The sequence below is a fragment of the Larimichthys crocea genome, chromosome XXII (genome assembly GCF_000972845.2).
Source record: "Larimichthys crocea isolate SSNF chromosome XXII, L_crocea_2.0, whole genome shotgun sequence".
Taxonomy (NCBI): domain Eukaryota; kingdom Metazoa; phylum Chordata; class Actinopteri; family Sciaenidae; genus Larimichthys; species Larimichthys crocea.
The window spans coordinates 18451411-18471799 of record NC_040032.1 but is presented as its reverse complement, the minus strand read 5'-3'; the positions used below and the strand labels follow the sequence as shown (position 1 = coordinate 18471799).

At 40.8% G+C, this 20389-nt stretch overlaps 1 protein-coding gene across 1 annotated transcript in view; it reads left to right on the top strand.

Annotated features, from left to right (window-relative positions):
- Nucleotides 1-19353, top strand: part of LOC104933052 (actin-binding LIM protein 3) — a 48758-nt gene extending 29405 nt beyond the window's left edge. The window contains exons 17-22 of the mRNA XM_027273756.1: nt 6003-6032; nt 9035-9093; nt 9365-9425; nt 9604-9611; nt 16223-16303; nt 17140-19353. Of these exons, the coding sequence (XP_027129557.1) occupies nt 6003-6032; nt 9035-9093; nt 9365-9425; nt 9604-9611; nt 16223-16303; nt 17140-17253 (353 nt within the window). The 3' untranslated portion in view covers nt 17254-19353. The remainder of the gene's footprint in view (nt 1-6002; nt 6033-9034; nt 9094-9364; nt 9426-9603; nt 9612-16222; nt 16304-17139) is intronic.
- Nucleotides 19354-20389: the final 1036 nt, after the last annotated feature.

Below are 20389 nucleotides of genomic sequence, written 5' to 3'. Positions count from 1 at the left end.
TCGGCTTGCCATTACGTTCAACAAAAAAATATAAACTCTCCCACTCTGTCAAAAACGTCCTGTGTTCATATTTTCGTTTGGCTGTGCTTTTTCCCCTGCCATTTTGAGAGCTAACATGACGGAAATTGTTTACAACACAAATGATGTCACGCCAAAGATTCTCTTGTCGCATGTTTGATGTCACTCAAACAGGCTTACCTGGTCAGCGTGCCATCTAGCCGTAGGGGGAATGAATGGCAACGCCAGCCAAGCATATTTGACGCATGTCATGTGAAAGCTCCTAAAGAGCCGCATGAGGCTCGGGAGCTGCGGGTTGGCCAGGCCAGATCTAGTCTTCAGAAGAGGCTGGGCTGTCCACCATTTAACATGAACTCTCACTCAATAATTTACTTCATTTACCTTTACTATTGTAGGTCAGTCAGTCCACCATTTTTGTTTAGACTAAAATAGCTCAACACCCATCGGCTTGATTGAATGGTGCACACATTTATGTGCCCCTCTGGATAAATTGTAACATATTTGCTGATCATATCAAAATTTCAATTTGTCCAATACTTGGATTCCAGACCAAATGCTTGCAGAACGAATGACTCCCTCAACCTTGGTTGTACTGTGTATTTGTGATCATTAGTAAATGTTGGTAAAAAGATTGTCAACATGGTATTATACCTGATAGACATGTTACTATTGCCAATAATGATGGAGTAATTTGATAAAAATGATAGGACTCACTTCGTCGATAAGTGGGGTCAGGTCAGAACACAAAGACTGGAGTTGGATCTATAAAATGTTACTGAAAACAAACTCTCAGCAGTTAGTGGTGAGGTAACACGAGCTCCATAAATCTCTCAATAAACATAGTGTACAACATGAAACCAACATGTAGTTTAATTACTGTGGTAAAGTGTATTTGTACTGATTACTGTTGTATATCAGAAGTCTGGATCTTGAGCCAAAGACAAAGTATCAACAATCTTTTCTTTAAAAAAGACACCTGAGTGCTTCAAAGTTGAATACAGTAGAGCAGGGGTTGGCAATTAGCGGCCCGCGGGCCAATTTTAAAATATATATATATTTTTAAATATATCTTTTAGACCTCATGTTTCCTGTCAAAATACAACAATTCCACAGATTTCACAACATTTATTGAAAAGTAGCTGATAAGTAACGTGACAGCAGCCAGAACATCCTTGCAGCCTCTTTACTTGACGCACAGGTCGGAACACTAATTGGCACGTGCGTGCGCTGTAACCTGTGGAAAATAAGTGTCCTGTGTCCCTCTTGTAACGGACAACGTGCACAAATATTTTTCATTAAATGAAAAAAACAAAACCAAACAAGGTCGGCTCAAATATCAAATATGAATGTGAATGCACATCAGCGGCAGATCTGCAATAAAGTTTATTAAAGAGTTTCAGTCATTACAAGTCTGCACACTTGTTGATTCACACTTGTTAAGGCTCATCTACTACAAAAAGGATGTTGATCACAGACTAAAATGTGACTAAAACAAACGCATGCAAATTTATACTTTATATTCTGAACAGTATACCACAACAAAAACAAATGTAATACTACATTACATTACTTATGATCAAAAACTAGTGAGTCAGCTAATATTACTGAGTAGTCCAACAGCAGTCAGCCCAGCTCGGCGTCTGTCTTTCAGCCTTTTATTTCACCAAGCTCTCACCAACCACTAAAAGTCAGTCCCACATTTACTCTTGTCCGGCGGCTTCTTGCTCGCTCACTCTCTCCTTTTCTCTTCTTACCTTCCCCCATCAATGTCCTCATCATTCTCCTCTCTGTCATTATGTCCATAGAGGTTGCTGAGCCCGGGTACATTGCCTGTTTAAACAGCTCCGGTTCTGGCACAACACTGGCTTTGCTCCACATTAGCATTCCCTCACACTCCAGGCCTGAAAACCTTCCAGGTGGTCCAAAAAGACTGTGATACAGGCTGGTGCTCTGAGCTCACAGTCCAGGCAGTCTGACTAACAAACAAACTGAGCTAACAGCAGCTACAGTTGTCACCAGTTTACTTCACTGTCCATCAAGAAACTCTGTAAATCAGAGTGTTGAGGCTGGACAGCCGGAGGACATCAGGGAAAGAACCAGAAAGCATGACTAAGTCAGATTTAACGTTGCTCTAAAATCAAATCAAATCAATTTTATTTGTATAGCCCAAAGTCACAAAGTACATTTGCCTCAGAGGGCTTTACAATCTGTACAGGGAGTGACACCCTCTGTCCTTAGACCCTCGGTTCGAGAGAGGAAAAACTTGCCCACAAAAACCCTTTTAACAGGGAAAAATGTGGAAGAAACCTCAGGAAGAGCCACAGAGGAGGGATCCCTCTCCCAGGACGGACAGACGTGCAATGGATGTCACGTGTACAGGACAAATCAACACAAACATAATGTACAATGACTGATAAAATGACAATGAATTATAATGAATGATAAAAATGATTACAGTAACAGATATGGTAGTAATAATGACAGTAATATATATGTAGTGGGCGTCATGCAGGATCACAGCAGCAGCCACGATCCACGAGAACCTGCTGGACGACAGAGCACAGAAACTCCGGGGAAGTTTGGTTAGTAACATGCATTAATGAGACATGTCCACAGATGGAGAGATATGGAGAGATATGGAGAGATATAGAGATATAGATATATATATAGAGAGAGAGTGAGATATAGAGAAATATAGAGAGAGATATATAGAGCGGCTGGATATATATATAGTATATATATATATCTAGAAGAGAGAGAGAGAGAGAGAGAGAGAGAGAGAGAGAGAGAGAGAGAGAGGAGAGAGAGAGAAGAGAGAGCTAGAGAGAGGAGAGAGAGAGAGAGTTTTCGGTAATAAGGAGATGTGTGCTCTTCAACCATACCGCGCCTGGCTAGGCATAACCTCGGTGGGGTCCCCCGGCAGTGTAATCCTATGGCAGCATACTAAGGTGACCTGAGGCCAGCCCTAACTATAAGCTTTATCAAAAAGGAAAGTCTTAAGTCTATTCTTAAAGGTGTTGACCGTGTCTGCCTCCCGAACCCAGAAAGGTAGTTTGTTCCACAGAAGAGGAGCCTGATAGCTGAAAGCTCTGGCTCCCAATCTACTTTTGGAAACTATGGAACCACAGGAACCCAGCGTCCTGAGAGCGCAGTGTTCTAGAGGGTAATAAGGTATTATGAGCTCTTTTAGATAAGATGGTGCCTGACCATGAAGAGCTTTGTAGTAAGGAGAAGAATTTTAAATTCTATTCTAGATTTAATAGGTAGCCAATGCAAGGAAGCCAAATGGGAGAGATGTGATCTCTGATCTTGGTTCCTGTCAGAACACGTGCAGCAGCATTCTGATTAACTGCAAAGTTCTAAGAGACTTATTGGAGCAGCCTGATAACAAAGAGTTACAATAGTCCAGCCTTGAAGTACAAATGCGTGGACTGTTTTTCTGCATCCGCCTGAGAGACAATGCGTCTGATTTTAGCGATGTTACGTAAGTGGAAGAATGCAGTCCTCGAAATTTGTTTATGTGGACGTTAAAGGACAAATCCTGATCAAAAACAACTCCAAGATTCTTTACAGTGGAGCGAGGCCAGGTGATCCCATCTAAAGTAACTAGTCTCTAGAAAGAGGTTTCTGAGGTGTTTGGGTCCAATTACAAGAACTTCAGTTTTGTCTGAATTTAACATAAAAAAATTGTAGGTCATCCAACTTTTTATATCCTTAAGGCATGTTTGGAGTTTAGTAACTGATTGGTTGCATCAGGCTTGATCGATAAATATAATTGGGTGTCGTCAGCATAACAATGAAAATTGATAGATGATTCCTAATGATGTTCCCTAAAGGAAGCATATATAAAACTGAATAGAAGTGGTCCAAGTACAGAACCTTGTGGGACTCCATGACAAACTTTGGTCTGCATGGAGGATTCATCATTGACGTGAACAAACTGAGATCGATCTAAAAAGTACGATTTAAACCAGCTTAGGGCGGTTCCTTTGATGCCAATTCGATGTTCCAGTCTCTGTAAAAGAATTTGATGGTCAATGGTGTCAAATGCAGCACTAAGATCCAACAGGACAAGTACAGAGATGAGTCCTTTGTCTGATGCCAGTAGGAGGTCATTTGTAACTTTGACTAATGCGGTCTCTGTGCTATGATGCACTCTAAATCCTGACTGAAAATCCTCAAATAGACTATTGTTATGGCGAAAGTCACACAGCTGATTAGCTACAGCTTTCTCAAGTATCTTAGACAGAAAGGGAAGGTTTGATATCGGTCTGTAGTTGGCTAAGACCTCTGGGTCTAGAGTGGGCTTTTTAAGAAGAGGTTTAATTACAGCTACCTTAAAGGACTGTGGTACATATCCCGATAGTAAAGACAGATTAATCATATCCAATAACGAATTATTAACTACAGGTAAAACTTCCTTGAGCAACCTGGTTGGGATGGAGTCTAAGAGACAGGATGACGGCTTAGCTGCAGAAATGATTAAAGTTAACAAGACTCTTTAGCCATAGATGACGTTACTATAAGTAACCACCACGTAAGGCAATACGGGACTAAAGGGAACAAACTATCTCTTTAACATCAACATAACTCTAAGTTAGCTCATCGTCTACACATACAGCAGATGAGGTTTACTTGAAATCCTTTAACCGTCAGGGATTTCTGGAGTCTGTCTGGGCTAGTGTTGCTACGGTGATTAATTGGCTTATTAAGGATCTGCCAGGATCTTTTCTAGAAAAAAAAATTAGATACAAAAATAAAACATTAAAAAAGTAAAGATCTGTTCTGTCTTATGTATTATAACACAATTTCAAGCTACAGCACAGTCCATTAAAATTACAAAATGCAGCAGGCGGATGTCATAAACGTATACATTGTTAACATGAGTGTGCCCATGCTGCGTCATATTTTATATGATGTGATTTGTCTGCATGTTGACACTGTCAGGGGTGTTACGTCCGGCCTAGGGGAACCAAACATAAGAAAAGGACGCTCCCCTCTTTCCCCACTCCCAAGAATGACCAAGGCCACAGAGCTGCAGTCCAACCAAAGATCATTTATTCAATTATTATTGTTATTATTTTCAAAGTGGTAGTTTAAAGTTTCAGGGTGAGCATGGCCCAAAACAACAATCAAAACAATCTGACCCAAAACTAACTTACCTAACCAAAACAAGAAAACAAAATACAGGGTTCTAACCTGCCTCCCTATAAAATAAACAGGAGAAAAGGAGACAAACCAAAAGAGCTACTCACCCCTACTACTACCTGGACTGCTAAACTAAAGTCTGCTAAGGCAGACCAGTAGAACACAACACAACACAACACAACACAACACAACACAACACAACACAACACAACACAACACAACACAACACAACACAACACAACACAACACGGCCTGGTGCAGTTGGGAGTGAGGTCAAGACAAGAGAGACCGAATGAATCCAGCGGCGGCCATTTATAGCTGATCCACCAGTCCATTAACCAATTGGCAGGCAGCACCTGGAGAGAGGGAGAGAACCTAAGGTGGTAGCACCACCCCTAGGCAGGGAGGAACAATAACAAAAATAACACATAACACTAAATAATGACCCTGGGTCATAACAGGGGCATATCTTCACACAGCTCATGTGTTATGATGTCCCACAACAGCTGGCCTTTTTTATTTCCCTTCCACTGAAAATCACTCAGTTTGATGTTTATTCTCAAACTTTTACTACATGACATATGAATAACTCAATTTAACACAGTCTCAAATGCTGTGCATGTTTACAGAATCACATAGACACTAATATGCGTGTATTGATTTGCACACACAAAAAATGTCTTGTGACCATGTCAAGTTCTTGAATTGTAATTCATTAGGACTGCAGAGTCTTTGGGCTTTTGTGTTTTCAAGGTGTAAAGCTGGTTAAATTAACATCTTGTGTGTTTTTCCTTCTCCCTGTCTCCCTCCATCTCTCCCCTCCTCTCCCCTTGCAGCTCCCAGGTCCATCTACAGTGCAGACAGCAGTAAGTGGTTATCAGTGTGTTTTCATCTCTGAGGTCATCTTAAGGGGACAGCAGGACAGCGGTCCGTCCTCCCTCTGATCCTCTTCATCCTGTGCATTCTGCTGTGACAGCGACACAGCTTTAACTGGGAGATTGTTATCAACTTGCACACACACACACACACACACACACACACACACACACACACCCCTCCGTTCTTTTGAGATACAGGTGAGAAGTTGAAAGGCACTGAAGCTTAGGTCTGTATTTATCAGCTTTTCTTTAGCAGTAGCACTGATCCAGGATCACTGACCTGAACCCCTCAGCCATCTGTTTCACACACTACTTTTAGACTTGGATTGTAAAGATAGGTGTGTTTTATGAGATCACATTGGCCTCAGAATGCCTGCCATGGAGCTGTATTTGTAAAATATATCCACTGTGTTTTCTTCTCATGTTCTCACCATCTCTTTTATTGCTCTTGCATGGCTTTAATCCCAATAATATCCCAACTTGGCATCGAAATAGAGTTGAGAGTTGTAGATGACAAACTCATTATAGTTCAGCGTCTCACACATTGTACAGTCGCTCTGCTTTACACTGGCTTGTATTCTACTGCGTCATGGTGTTTTGTCCTGGCTCTTTGACACGGCTGAGTAATTTAATTCCCTTTACAACCTGAGTAAACAAGAGAAAGACTGAAAGAGGAGAGAGAGACAGGGACAGGGAGAGAAGGAAGGATGAATGCAACCGTCCAAGAAACAGGAAACAAAGATGAAGTAAACAGGAAAATGAAAACAGAAGTAGGAAAGACAGAAGAGGATCAGTGTGACTCTGCTGGCCTCTGCTGTTTCAGCTGTAGCAGTGCAGACCACAAATGAAGATGGCTGCAGGTGCTGGTGGTTCACTTTGGTTCAAGGAATAACCAGTATCGGAAATATATTTGTGTTATTGTGTGTTGGTATGGAGAAGCAACAACAATATCACATCCCTCCATGTGAATGTGTACACTTTGTTTTGCATTCTGTTTGTATTTAGGGTGTATATGTGCTAACTACATGTTGAAATTGCACATCTCACCTACTAAAAAAGAAATCGGTTAAAAGTCAGGCTAGGCTTAAGGTGATAAGAGACAGAGGGAGAGACAGATGCACAGCAGCAGCAAAACATTAACTGTTTTGCTGTTGCTGAATTTTCATAAGACCCTTCAATAAGGAAGACTGGATTCGAAGTAACAAAGTTAAGTTGAATTTATTCTTGTACAAGAAGGAGCGTTTAACAGTGCAACACACAAAAGGGGTTACAGAGAAAAAGGCTCCCTGTGGAGCTCTAACAGTTGGTTCTTATACACTCTCTAATGGGCTGTCTCGGACACCTCCCCATAGATACAGATGGCATCATAAGTCTTCTTAATTTCCTCTAATAGTTAGCATTTCCCCAATTTAAATGTAGCCTCTTTGACCTGTCCCTGACCCTCGTTCTGTTCTGGACTTCTTCTATTTATAAATTAACCTGAACTTTACCTTACCCTGCCAGCTTTAGCAACAAAATCATATTTAGACAAGTGAAAACAGAACTTGTGAGAAGTAGGAACTCGCGTACACATCATATAATTTGAAACACAGTATAAAACTAATTTTTATAACATTAACTACCTATAAACTGTAATGGAGAGAGAGCACAGAAACTCCAGGGAAGAAGTTTAAATTAAATTAAATCAAATCAAATCAAATTTTATTTGTATAGCCCAAATTCACAAAACAAATTTTGCCTCAGAGGGCTTTACAATCTGTACAGGGAGTGACACCCTCTGTCCTTAGACCCTCGGTTCGAGTGAGGAAAAACTTGCCCACAAAAAACCTTTAACAGGGAAAAAATGTGGAAGAAACCTCAGGAAGAGCCACAGAGGAGGGATCCCTCTCCCAGGACGGACAGACGTGCAATGGATGTCACGTGTACAGGACAAATCAACACAAACATATTGTACAATTACAATGACTGATAAAATGACAATCAATTACAATGAATGATAAAATGACAATGAATTACAATGACTGATAAAATGACAAAGAATGACAATGAATGTCTAGTCCTATAGCAGCATAACTAAGGGATGACCTGAGCCAGGCCTAACTATAAGCTCTATCAAAAAGGAAAGTCTTAGGTCTATTCTTAAAAGTGTTGACCGTGTCTGCCTCCTGAACCCAGAATGGTAGTTTGTTCCACAGAAGAGGAGCCTGATAGCTGAAAGCTCTGGCTCCCAATCTACTTTTGGAGACTATAGGAACCACAAGAAACCCAGCATCCTGAGAGTGCAGTGTTCTAGAGGGGTAGTAAGGTATTATGAGCTCTTTTAGATATGATGGTGCCTGACCATGAAGAGCTTTGTAAGTAAGGAGAAGAATTTTAAATTCTATTCTAGATTTAATAGGCAGCCAATGCAAGGAAGCCAGAATGGGAGAGATGTGATCTCTGATCTTGGTTCCTGTCAGAACACGTGCAGCAGCATTCTGAATTAACTGCAAAGTCCTAAGAGACTTATTGGAGCAGCCTGATAACAAAGAGTTACAATAGTCCAGCCTTGAAGTAACAAATGCATGGACTAAAATGTGTCTCAGCATAGTCTTTCTCTGATCATTCAGCTTAGGTGATGTGAAAAAATGTCTTATAATATTAGGGGAAACCCTGTTTTTTATTGTAGCATTGTGTAAAATATTGATGACATTCTTATGGAAAAGACAATATGGATGTCAGCAGAAAGTTGATAATGTAATCATTGTAACAGACCTGAATTTAGTACATTTTGATCATAATACCACTGTGATTTTACTGAAGTAGTATTTTTTAATGGTATTTGTATTGGTTGTACTGGTACTTTTACTTGAGTAATAGATGTGTGTACTTCCTCCACCACTGCTGCTCCTATTCACAGACACAGCCATAGTAGTGTGTTTATATTGCTAAATTAGTTAGCATAATCTATGTGTTTGCTTATGATTATGTGTTTATATTTGTTCTTCCAGACTCATTCATTGCCAAATCGGCCTCGTTGCCAGGCTACGGCAGAAATGGACTAAACAGGGTAAGCAATCATAATTTGAGACAGAAAATAAGACAGGCATGATCATTCACTAAGTAAGCTACGGCAAAGTCCTTAATTTGCCACTGAACCACTGAAACTCATTTGTATCTGTTTACTTCCTGAGTTGAGAGTAACTAATAGATATTGTTATACTAGTCAATGTGATAAATTATTAAACAGACGCTGATCAGACAGTATTTTAAGATATCTACCTACTAATGATGAAATACATCTTCTCAGTCCATGCTTGTTGTGTGCTGTTGTTCTGCAGCCTGGGTGTGCAGATCAGTTCCATTATGACAGCAGTAATGCCGTTAATTGGCAGATCAGAGGTAAGCCGATTGTACGGCCAGTTCTTCCCCAGTTCTTCTTCATTTTCTCCTGATTTACCTCACCTCCTGATGCCTGTTCTCCAGTGTTATTCAGTGGATATAATGATAGAATAGAGGTGGTAGCCGATGTGGCAATTAACTTAACTTATGCTGTATATCCCTTCTCCTTTTCTTTCAGAATACAAGGTAAGACTCTCTTGCCAACGTGAGTGAACTGAGCCTAGAGTGAAAGGTCTGGATGAATGGATTATAAATAAAGATGATGTGTCTGTTTAAAGTTCACATTGAACACTGAATCCATCTCATTCAGTAACACAGACTTGGCTCAGTGAAATTTTGTGAAGCTGATTTTATTGAAAGCGGAGTAAAACACACACAGAAAACAAAGGTGTGTCTAACAGATGAGAAGCAGCAGCCTGTCTGTGAAAATGTGACTATATTTACAGGACATTCACCTGCTTTTATGGGAAACTAATTGAGTGATGAATTGTTACACATAGAGACAAAATCCATCACCTCTTGCCCTCAACAGGCATTGATCTGCATTGTGATACAGCAAGTTTGGAAACAGCTGTAAAACCTGATATATTTTTAGACTGCTTTTCTCCCATCGACCTTCATCACATAACTTTAATCATTTCTGCAGCTAAGCCGTCAACCTGTCTCTTAGACCCCATCCCAACCAGGCTGCTCAATGATGTTTTACCTCTAGTTAGTTAATTTTTTATTGGATACGATTGATCTGTCTTTATTATCGGGATATGTACCACAGTCCTTTAAGGTAGCTATAATTAAACCTCTTCTTAAAAAGCCCACTCTAGACCCAGAGGTCTTAGCCAACTACAGACCGATATCAAACCTTCCCTTTCTGTCTAAGATACTTGAGAAAGCTGTAGCTAATCAGCTGTGTGACTTTCTCCATAACAATAGTCTATTTGAGGATTTCCAGTCAGGATTTAGAGTGCATCATAGCACAGAGACCGCATTAGTCAAAGTTACAAATGACCTCCTAATGGCATCAGACAAAGGTCTCATCTCTGTACTTGTCCTGTTAGATCTTAGTGCTGCATTTGACACCATTGACCATCAAATTCTTTTACAGAGACTGGAACATCAAATTGGCATCAAAGGAACCGCCCTAAGCTGGTTTAAGTCGTATTTCTTAGATCGATCTCAGTTTGTTCACGTCAATGATGAATCCTCCATGCATACCAAAGTTGTGTCATGGAGTCCCACAAGGTTCTGTACTAGGACCACTTCTATTTAGTTTATATATGCTTCCTTTAGGGAACATTATTAGGAATCACTCTATCAACACCCAATTATATTTATCGATCAAGCCTGATGAAACCAATCAGTTAACTAAACTCCAAGCATGCCTTAAGGATATAAAAAGTTGGATGACCTACAATTTTCTGATGTTAAATTCAGACAAAACTGAAGTTCTTGTAATTGGACCAAACACTCAGAACATCTTTCTAGAGACTTATTTACTTAGATGGATCACCCTGGCCTCCAGCTCCACTGTAAAGAATCTTGGAGTTGTTTTTGATCAGGATTTGTCCTTTAACGTCCACATAACAAATTTCGAGGACTGCATTCTTCCACTTACGAACATCGCTAAAATCAGACGCATTGTCTTCCAAGCGGATCAGAAAAACTAGTCCACGCATTTGTTACTTCAAGGCTGGACTATTGTAACTCTTTGTTATCAGGCTGCTCTAATAAGTCCTCTAGGACTTTGCAGTTAATTCAGAATGCTGCTGCACGTGTTCTGACAGGAACCAAGATCAGAGATCACATCTCTCCAATTTTGGCTTCCTGTCATTGGCTACCTATTAAATCTAGAATAGAATTTAAAATTCTTCTCCTTACTTACAAAGCTCTTCATGGTCAGGCACCATCATATCTAAAAGAGCTCATAGTACCTTACACCCCTCTAGAACACTGCACTCTCAGGACGCCGGTTTCCTTGTGGTTCCTATAGTCTCCAAAAGTAGATTGGGAGTCAGAGCTTTCAGCTATCAGGCTCCTCTTCTGTGGAACAAACTACCATTCTGGGTTCAGGAGGCAGACACGGTCAACACTTTTAAGAATAGACTTAAGACTTTCCTTTTTGATAAAGCCTATAGTTAGGGCTGGCTCAGGTCATCCCTTAGTTATGCTGCCATAGGATTAGACTGCCGGGGGACTCCCCCACCCCCCCAGGGTTATGCCTAGCCAGGCACGGTATTGGTTGAAGATGCAGTCACATCTCCCTTACCAAAAACCCTCTCTTTCACTTTTACTCTCTCCTTCTTTCTTTCTTTCTTTCTTTCTTTCTTTCTTTCTTTCTTTCTTTCTTTCTCTCTCTCTCTCTCTCTCTCTCTCTCCCTCTCTCTCTCTCTCTCCATCTGTGGACATACATGTCTCATTAATGCATGTTACTAACCAAACTTCCCCAGAGTTTCTGTGCTCTGTCGTCCAGCAGGTTCTCGTGGATCGTGGCTGCTGCTGTGATCCTGCATGACGTCCACTACATATATTATTACTGTCATTACTACTACCATATCTGTTACTGTAATCATTTTTATCATTCATTGTGATTCATTGTCATTTTGTCAGTCATTGTAATTGTACAATATGTTTGTGTTGATTTGTTCTGTACACGTGACATCCATTGCACGTCTGTCCGTCCTGGGAGAGGGATCCCTCCTCTGTGGCTCTTCCTGAGGTTTCTTCCACCTTTTTTCCCTGTTAAAGGTTTTTGTGGGCAAGTTTTTCCTCACTCAAACCGAGGGTCTAAGGACAGAGGGTGTCACTCCCTGTACAGATTGTAAAGCCCTCTGAGGCAAATGTATTTTGAGACTTTGGGCTATACAAATAAAATTGATTTGATTTGATTTGATTTACATATACAGTATATCTCTCAGATGTTTCATTACTCTTATTTCTCCTACATGGTTTATTTCAACAACTGAACAGAGAGACTGAATCAGTATTCTGCTTTATTTTACCCTCTGTCATTGTTTTTGACCAATAGAGGGTGACAGATAAAAATAAAATAAATTACAGTGCTTCAAAATTCAAATCCAATCAATTTCTCCCATTTTTTTGAAAGGTGCATTTAAGTCATGTATTAAACAAAATAAAGCAAATGTATTTCCTTAGTGAATCATGACATAACCATGACAAAGGATCTTCTGAATGCAGTTACATGTCCAGCTTCTGTGTTTAAGGAACTGTGCTTAGTCTTTCCCATTCCAATTCAGCTCCTTGCATTTTAGACTTAGACTTAGACTTAGACTTAGACTTAGACTACACTTCATTGATCCCTTTGGGGTAAACTGAATTTCCAGCAGCATACAGACACTTGTATACAAAATAAGGAAAAGGAGGTATGAAAAAAATACAATAATATAAGATAAATAATAGACTCTTAGCTAAATATATAAAGTAAACAGTAAACAATAAACTCTTAACAGTAAGCAGTAAACTCTAACTAAATATATATAGTAAAATTCAAGTAAAATAGGATCAGATAAAATAAATGTAGAGAACTGAATGGAGGATGAATATAGATAAATATAGAGGACTGTGTGTGGCATGTGTCATTGTACAGTGAATAGATTAACAGTTATGTAGTAAGACTGGCTTAAATTAGCCGTTAATTAAAATATTGCACTTAAACGATTGATGAGGTTATTGCACAAAGAAAGTGTGTCCAGATTATTATTGCACAGTGAGTAACTACCACTCCTTCCCTTCTGTCCTCTTTACTCTATTTCCCTCTCCTCCCAAGTGAGGAGTTGTAGAGCCTGAGGGACAAAGGGGTTCTTGAGTCTGTTTGTCCTACACTTGGGAAGGAGCAGCCTTCCCCTAAACAGGCTTCTCTGGTTGCTGGTGACGGTGTGCAGGGGGTGGCTGGCATTGTCAATAATGTCCAGCAGTTTGTTTAGTGTCCTCCTTTCTGCCACCGTCACCAGTGAGTCCAGCGTCACGCCGACAACAGAGCCAGCCCGCCTGATCAGTTTATCCAGTCTGGAAGCGTCCTTCTTAGATGTGCTGCCCCCCCAGCACAACACAGTGTAAAAGAGGACGCTGGCAACCACAGACTGGTAACACATCCACAGCAGTTTGCTGCAGATATTGAAAGACAGCAGTCTCCTTAGGAAGTACAACCTACTTTGTGTCTTCACATTCAGGTGGCTGGTGTGTGTTGTCCAGTCCAGTTTATTATCCAGCCACAGCCCGAGGTATTTGTGGTAGTAAACGGCCTCCACCTCAGCTTGTCCTGGAGCATAGGAGCTGGATGGTATTAAAGGCACTGGAGAAGTCCAAGAGAGAATCCTAACAGTGCCGCTTCCCTTATCCAGATGGAAGTGGACTCTGTGTAGCATGTAGAGGATGGCATCCTCCACACCCACATCTGGCTGCCTTCATGGCCTCCCCGCCCCTGCTCCTGAAGGCAGCCTTCTTCTTGTTGAGGACAGCCTTGACTTCCCGCGTTACCCATGGCTTGTTATTAGTGTAACAGCGAACAGTCTTGGCAGGGGAGACCATGCCTGCACAGAAGTTCGGGTATTCCGTCAGACAGTGTATCATCCCGTTAATGATTGATCAGCACATACCAGGCTGTGGTGTTGTAACAGTCTCTGAGGGCACTTTCCATTTCAGGGGACCACTTTCTGATGGTGCGAGTTGTAACTGTCTGTTTTTGGACCAGTGGGGGTGTACAGTGGCTGTAGGTGAACCAGGTTGTAATCAGACTTCCCAAGTGAGAGAAGGGGAGTCACTCTGTATGCATCCCTCGCATTAGCATACAGGAGATCAAATCAAATCAAATCAAATCAAATCAATTTTATTTGTATAGCCCAAAGTCACAAAGTACATTTGCCTCTGAGGGCTTTACAATCTGTACAGGGAGTGACACCCTCTGTCCTTAGACCCTCGGTTCAAGTGAGGAAAAACTTGCCCACAAAAACCCTTTAACAGGGAAAAAAGGTGGAAGAAACCTCAGGAAGAGCCACAGAGGAGGAATCCCTCTCCCAGGACGGACAGACGTGCAATGGATGTCACGTGTACAGGACAAATCAACACAAACATATTGTACAATTACAATGACTGACAAAATGACAATGAATCACAATGAATGATAAAATAACCACAGTAGCAGATATGGTAGTAATAATGACAGTAATAATATATGTAGTGGACATCGTGCTGGATCACAGCAGCAGCCACGATCCACGAGAACCTGCTGGACGACAGAGCACAGAAACTCCGGGGAAGTTTGGTTAGTAACATGCATTGATGAGACATGTATGTTTACAGATGGTAAGCGAGAGAGAGAGGGAGAGAGGGTTTTCGGTAAGGGAGATGTGAATGCATCTTCAACCAATACCGTGCCTGGCTAGGAATAAGTCCCCCGGCAGTCTAATCCTATGGCAGCATAACTAAGGGATGACCTGAGCCAGGCCTAACTATAAGCTCTATCAAAAAGGAAAGTTTTAAGTCTACTCCTAAAAGTGTTGTCTGCCTCCTGAACCCAGAAAGGTAGTTTGTTCCACAGAAGAGGAGCCTGATAGCTGAAAGCTCTGGCTCCCAATCTACTTTTGGAGACTATAGGAACCACAAGGAACCCAGCGTTCTGAGAGCGCAGTGTTCTAGAGGGGTAGTAAGGTACTATGAGCTCTTTTAGATATGATGGTGCCTGACCATGAAGAGCTTTGTAAGTAAGGAGAAGAATTTTAAATTCTATTCTAGATTTAATAGGTAGCCAATGCAAGGAAGCCAGAATGGGAGAGATGTGATCTCTGATCTTGGTTCCTGTCAGAACACGTGCAGCAGCATTCTGAATTAACTGCAAAGTCCTAAGAGACTTATTGGAGCAGCCTGATAACAAAGAGTTACAATAGTCCAGCCTTGAAGTAACAAATGCGTGGACTAGTTTTTCTGAATCCGCTTGAAAGACAATGCGTCTGATTTTAGCGATGTTACGTAAGTGGAAGAATGCAGTCCTCGAAATTTGTTTTATGTGGACGTTAAAGGAAAAATCCTGATCAAAAACAACTCCAAGATTCTTTACAGTGGAGCTGGAGGCCAGGGTGATCCCATCTAAAGTAACTAAGTCTCTAGAAAGAGAGTTTCTGAGGTGTTTGGGTCCAATTACAAGAACTTCAGTTTTGTCTGAATTTAACATCAAAAAATTGTAGGTCATCCAACTTTTTATATCTTTAAGGCATGCTTGGAGTTTAGTTAACTGATTGGTTTCATCAGGCTTGATCGATAAATATAATTGGGTGTCGTCAGCATAACAATGAAAATTGATAGAGTGATTCCTAATAATGTTCCTTAGAGGAAGCATATATAAACTAAATAGAAGTGGTCCAAGTACAGAACCTTGTGGGACTCCGTGACAAACTTTGGTATGCATGGAGGATTCATCATTGACGTGAACAAACTGAGATCGATCTAAGAAATGTGACTTAAACCAACTTAGGGCGGTTCCTTTGATGCCAATTTGATGTTCCAGTCTCTGTAATCTGAGATCAATTGCCCTGTTGTTTCTGGTAGGACAGTCTACAACCTGGTGAAAAACAGCCAAAGAAGAGTCCAAAGTTACATGATTAAAGTCCCCAGAGATGATCATAAATGCCTCAGGGTGCTGTGTCTGCAGCCTTTGGTGCTTATGGGAATGCCAGTAAATGTAATATTGAAACAACACCTTTGTGCTTTTGTGTGTGTGTGTGTGTGTGTGTGTGTGTGTGTGTGTGTGTGTGTGTGTGTGTGTGTGTGTGTGTGTGTGTGTGTGTTAGATCTACCCATATGAAGCCCTAATTGTGTCAGTCAGAGGTCAGCAGTGTCTCCCAAGTGATGTGGACCGAGCCAGACTGGAGGTAAGCTGCAACAGGACTCCTTTACAAATGACAAACAGTCCAGAGTGAAATGACAGTCCAGACAGAAAAGAACAAAACTACAGCCTAATGTCGCACTTTGTGTTCTACAGAGGTTGTGGTGGTTACGATGTTCATTGCATTTCACAATACAGAAGTAATGGTCCCAGTGAAACACATACTGGTGTTGTAACCATTCAAAGACAAGCCAGTAGTGAAGAGAATTAAACATGACAGTCTGGCCAGTATACCATACAAGATATTTTGCTCTGGATTACCAGAGTTTGACAGAATGATGGACCCAATGCTAGGGGAAAAACATATAAGGGGCATCTGTCCATTGGTGGGCCGTGGTTCAAACAGTCTGCCCTATCGATGCATCCAAACATAGAACAAACAAAACTTATGTACTCATGTGAACACACTCACGGTGACAACTCTAACATGCTGTCTACATGCATGTTTACAATGTTTCATTTAAAAAAAAATTTTTTAGCATGCTAAAAACCTCAAGCATGCTAATTAGCACTAAACACAAAATTCAGTGAGGCTGATGGGAATGTCATCAGTTTGTGCATGTATTTGCTTCTAAAAAGTATTGGACAAACTGAAATTATGACCTGATAATGGTAAAATAACAAGTTAAGAGATCAGCAAAGTTAATGTAATTCATCCTGATGGGATGAGTAATAATTGTGTATGCACAGAGCCATGCAGTTATTTATTTGTTACATTTCTGAGACAGATTCTTGAGATTCTTACATAAAACAGTTTGGAGCAAGCGTCCAGACAAGTAATTAACCTTGACGGTAAATCTAAATTGCTGTGTCTCCTTCCAGCGTCACCTCTCACCAGAAGAGTTCTTCAGAGTCTTTGGCATGTCCATGTCTGCCTTTGATCATCTTGCTCAGTGGAAGAAGAACGAAATGAAGAAACATGTCCGACTCTTCTGAGATAATGAAATCGCCAGAAGTGTGTAACCACCACAAACCATGTGCTCTGAAGTGTAGCCTCCAAGAAGAACTCAGCTTGGACCCTAGGTTGATTCTGTGTCACGGTGGAAGAAGTGGCCAAATGAGAGTCTCTCCTCCTTCCAGTTGGCAAGAAAAGATGTGTTGACCTCCAGCTTTGTGTGCTTTAACTGGACTTCCTCAGCAATATATGTGGAGCAATATGTACTGGCCAATAGAGAGAACTAGAAAATTTCGAAAGAATTTTTGAGTGTGCCTGACTGTGGCCCTGTCGTGCCCATACATTATTATTGACACTGCAGTAGCACAGAGACTTCAATAAAGTTAGTTAAAGGCAGGCTTGAGGTTTCCAAGCAACCAGGGCCAGGCCAGAGCAATTAGGCGCAGGTGCGCACGCACACTCTCTCTCCTGCTGACCCCTGAGAGAGACAGAACATCTCAAAATGAACCCCCTTGAACTAGTGGCCACAAATGCCAAACTGTAGATCGTATCAAAAGGCCAAAATGACCATGAGCATCCCCATCTTGTCGACCATTTCCGTGCCAAGTTTCAGTTGTGAATGTTCAAAACTGGGACCTAGATCCTGGGGTTTAGAGTAGAGTACATGGGGCTGTGAGGGACACATGTTTTGATACCTTTTTTTGTGTATGGGTGACCAAAACTGCGGGAGGAGTAGCATGCCGAAATTCCTCAGATACGTAAAAATAATAAATATCGGGAACAGTAAATAGTGTGCCTGCAAAAACTGGAATGAGAACTGGAAAGAGATTCAGAGAGGCAATTGGCTGTCTCTCCCTCTCCTACCAGCAGATGGCAGTGTGTTAACAGGAGCGCCATGGTGGTAGGCTGACATTAGACCTGACAGACTGTAGGCTGAAGCACTGGGTACCAAACTGAGGGTCTGCCAGCCAGACTGACATTTATACCTAAATTGGGGGAGACTGTTCGAGAAGCAAATGGGCTGCCTGGGAGACAGACAGGTTTCCTCAGTGACTCACAAGGTGACAACAAGGACAGACCACAACAACAGGATTCTCAACATTGGGATTATTGAACGTGACATTGAACAAGGTTTTCTTCTTTTTTTGAATGTGCTTGATTTTGATGTCAGTTTCTCTAAAGCCATATCAGTTTTTCTTGAGCAGACCGTGCATTTCACTGAAGTCGTTTTTGAAATATGATGTGGTTGTAAGTTTTAATGTGAATGAAATGTGTTATAACTCTGAGCCCCGAGAAGAGTACAGTTTAGAGGTCAGATTTTAGTACTACACACACACTTAAAATGAATACATTGGTGTGTGTGTGTGTGTGTGTGTGTGTGTGTGTGTGTGCGTGCGTGCGTGCGTGTGTGTGTGTGTGTGTGTGTGTGTGTGTGTGTGTGTGTCAGAATAGGATGATTATTCAGAGGCTCTCTTATTAAAGAGTAAAATATTTCTGAACGTATGGAAGGAAATAGGAAGAGGTAAAGCAAAGAAGTGGAGGAAGTAACAAGGGAATGAATGTGTGAGAAACAAAAAAGATGCAAAAAAAAGAAGTACACAAAGAAGGTTTGATGAAAAGTTGATGGGTGTACAAACTGAAAGTGTTGATGTATTCCAGGTGATAGAAACTGAAATGGGTTTAATGGAGCAGAAAGTGTTGAATGCAATTATGTCTGCTGCAGGAACTGAAACTGAGCGTGTTTACAGTTTTTAATTAATTTGCAAGAGTCTGTCCCTACAACTTCTAAATAAATGACTGGAGCATCACTCTTTTATCATTTATTGTCCTAATTACTATTTATAAACTCTGATATGATGATGGTTGGGATGGTGAGCGCACTGGATCTAGGGGCTTTAAACACGTTTAAGGGTCAGTGGATTCTTAAATTCAAGTGCTTCCTACAGGGATGTCCAGAAATGTTGGGCTTCATAGTGTAATCTGCAGTAATTCAGTATGAATAAATGAATGAGGAATCCCTCTATCCCACCGAGTCTGTTATAATCTGGAGGAAAAAAACAATATTGAGAAATGTATGAGAAAGTTGAGGAATACAGTCGTCCCTCACTATATCGCAGTTCACCTCTCGCGGACTCGCTGTTTCGCGGATTTTTTTTGTGTGTAATTTTGCATGCTTTTTTTTACAGCGTACTGTAACAGTATGAACGCGCATTGTGTTCTGCGCCCTGATTGGCTAAGGGACTGTACAAAATGCGTTCGGCTAGCCAGATTTACATAAATGTTCAATCGCTAGCAGTGTTACTCTGAAGTGCTGCATGTTTGCAGTCAGAGGAACTGTGAAATACGTGTGAGTTACTGGTGACAATTTCTTATGTGTCAAACCTCGTAGACTGATCATTCAAATTTAATTTGTTAAAAATGTTTGGCCTTGAAAACAGGTTTTGATCTTTGGTTTCATTTACTAATACAGTATTGTACTTATTTTTGTTAAATCTGCGAAAGTTTGAACTTTGATTGTTTAAATAAGAGAGAAATGTGAGAAGTTGTTAATGCCTGTCTGAGAAAAGTGTATAAAAGTGTGTGGTTAGGGGTTTTACAGCCTTAAAACATGTATAATAATTGTAAAAAATAAAGCTGATTACTTCGCGGATTTCGTTTATTGTATTCCTAAAATATAACAAGAATAAGAATAAACACCTGTCAGTGGTTCTCTTTTTTGGCCTAGAGTCCTACTAAGCAAAACAACATCTGACCTCTCATCACTGTTTATGATTAGTTTGACCAAAAAGACAGAGGCTAAAGTCACTAATTAGCTAGAAATGAGCTTTTAATTGTAGAAAGGTCTGAACAAAGAGACAACATTTAGCATAAAAATTTTGATTTTTCTGATTCCTCTCCTGTTAATCATGACTTGGTCCTAACCCTTAGATGAAAACCATCATTGTCATTTACAGTATCAGTACCCGGTGATATCATTTACTCAGATCATTTACTTTAAATGAAATAAAGATACTTGTAATGTAATGTTTGTATACGTTGCATAAAAGATATCTAGAGTATCAAAAGTTTGAAAAAATAATAAAGTGTCACTGTGTGTCACTGTGTGGAAACCCTCTGGACTAGCTCTGGACTAGCACTAGGACCCGGTGGAGCCCCCCGGATGATGAACCAGCGGCA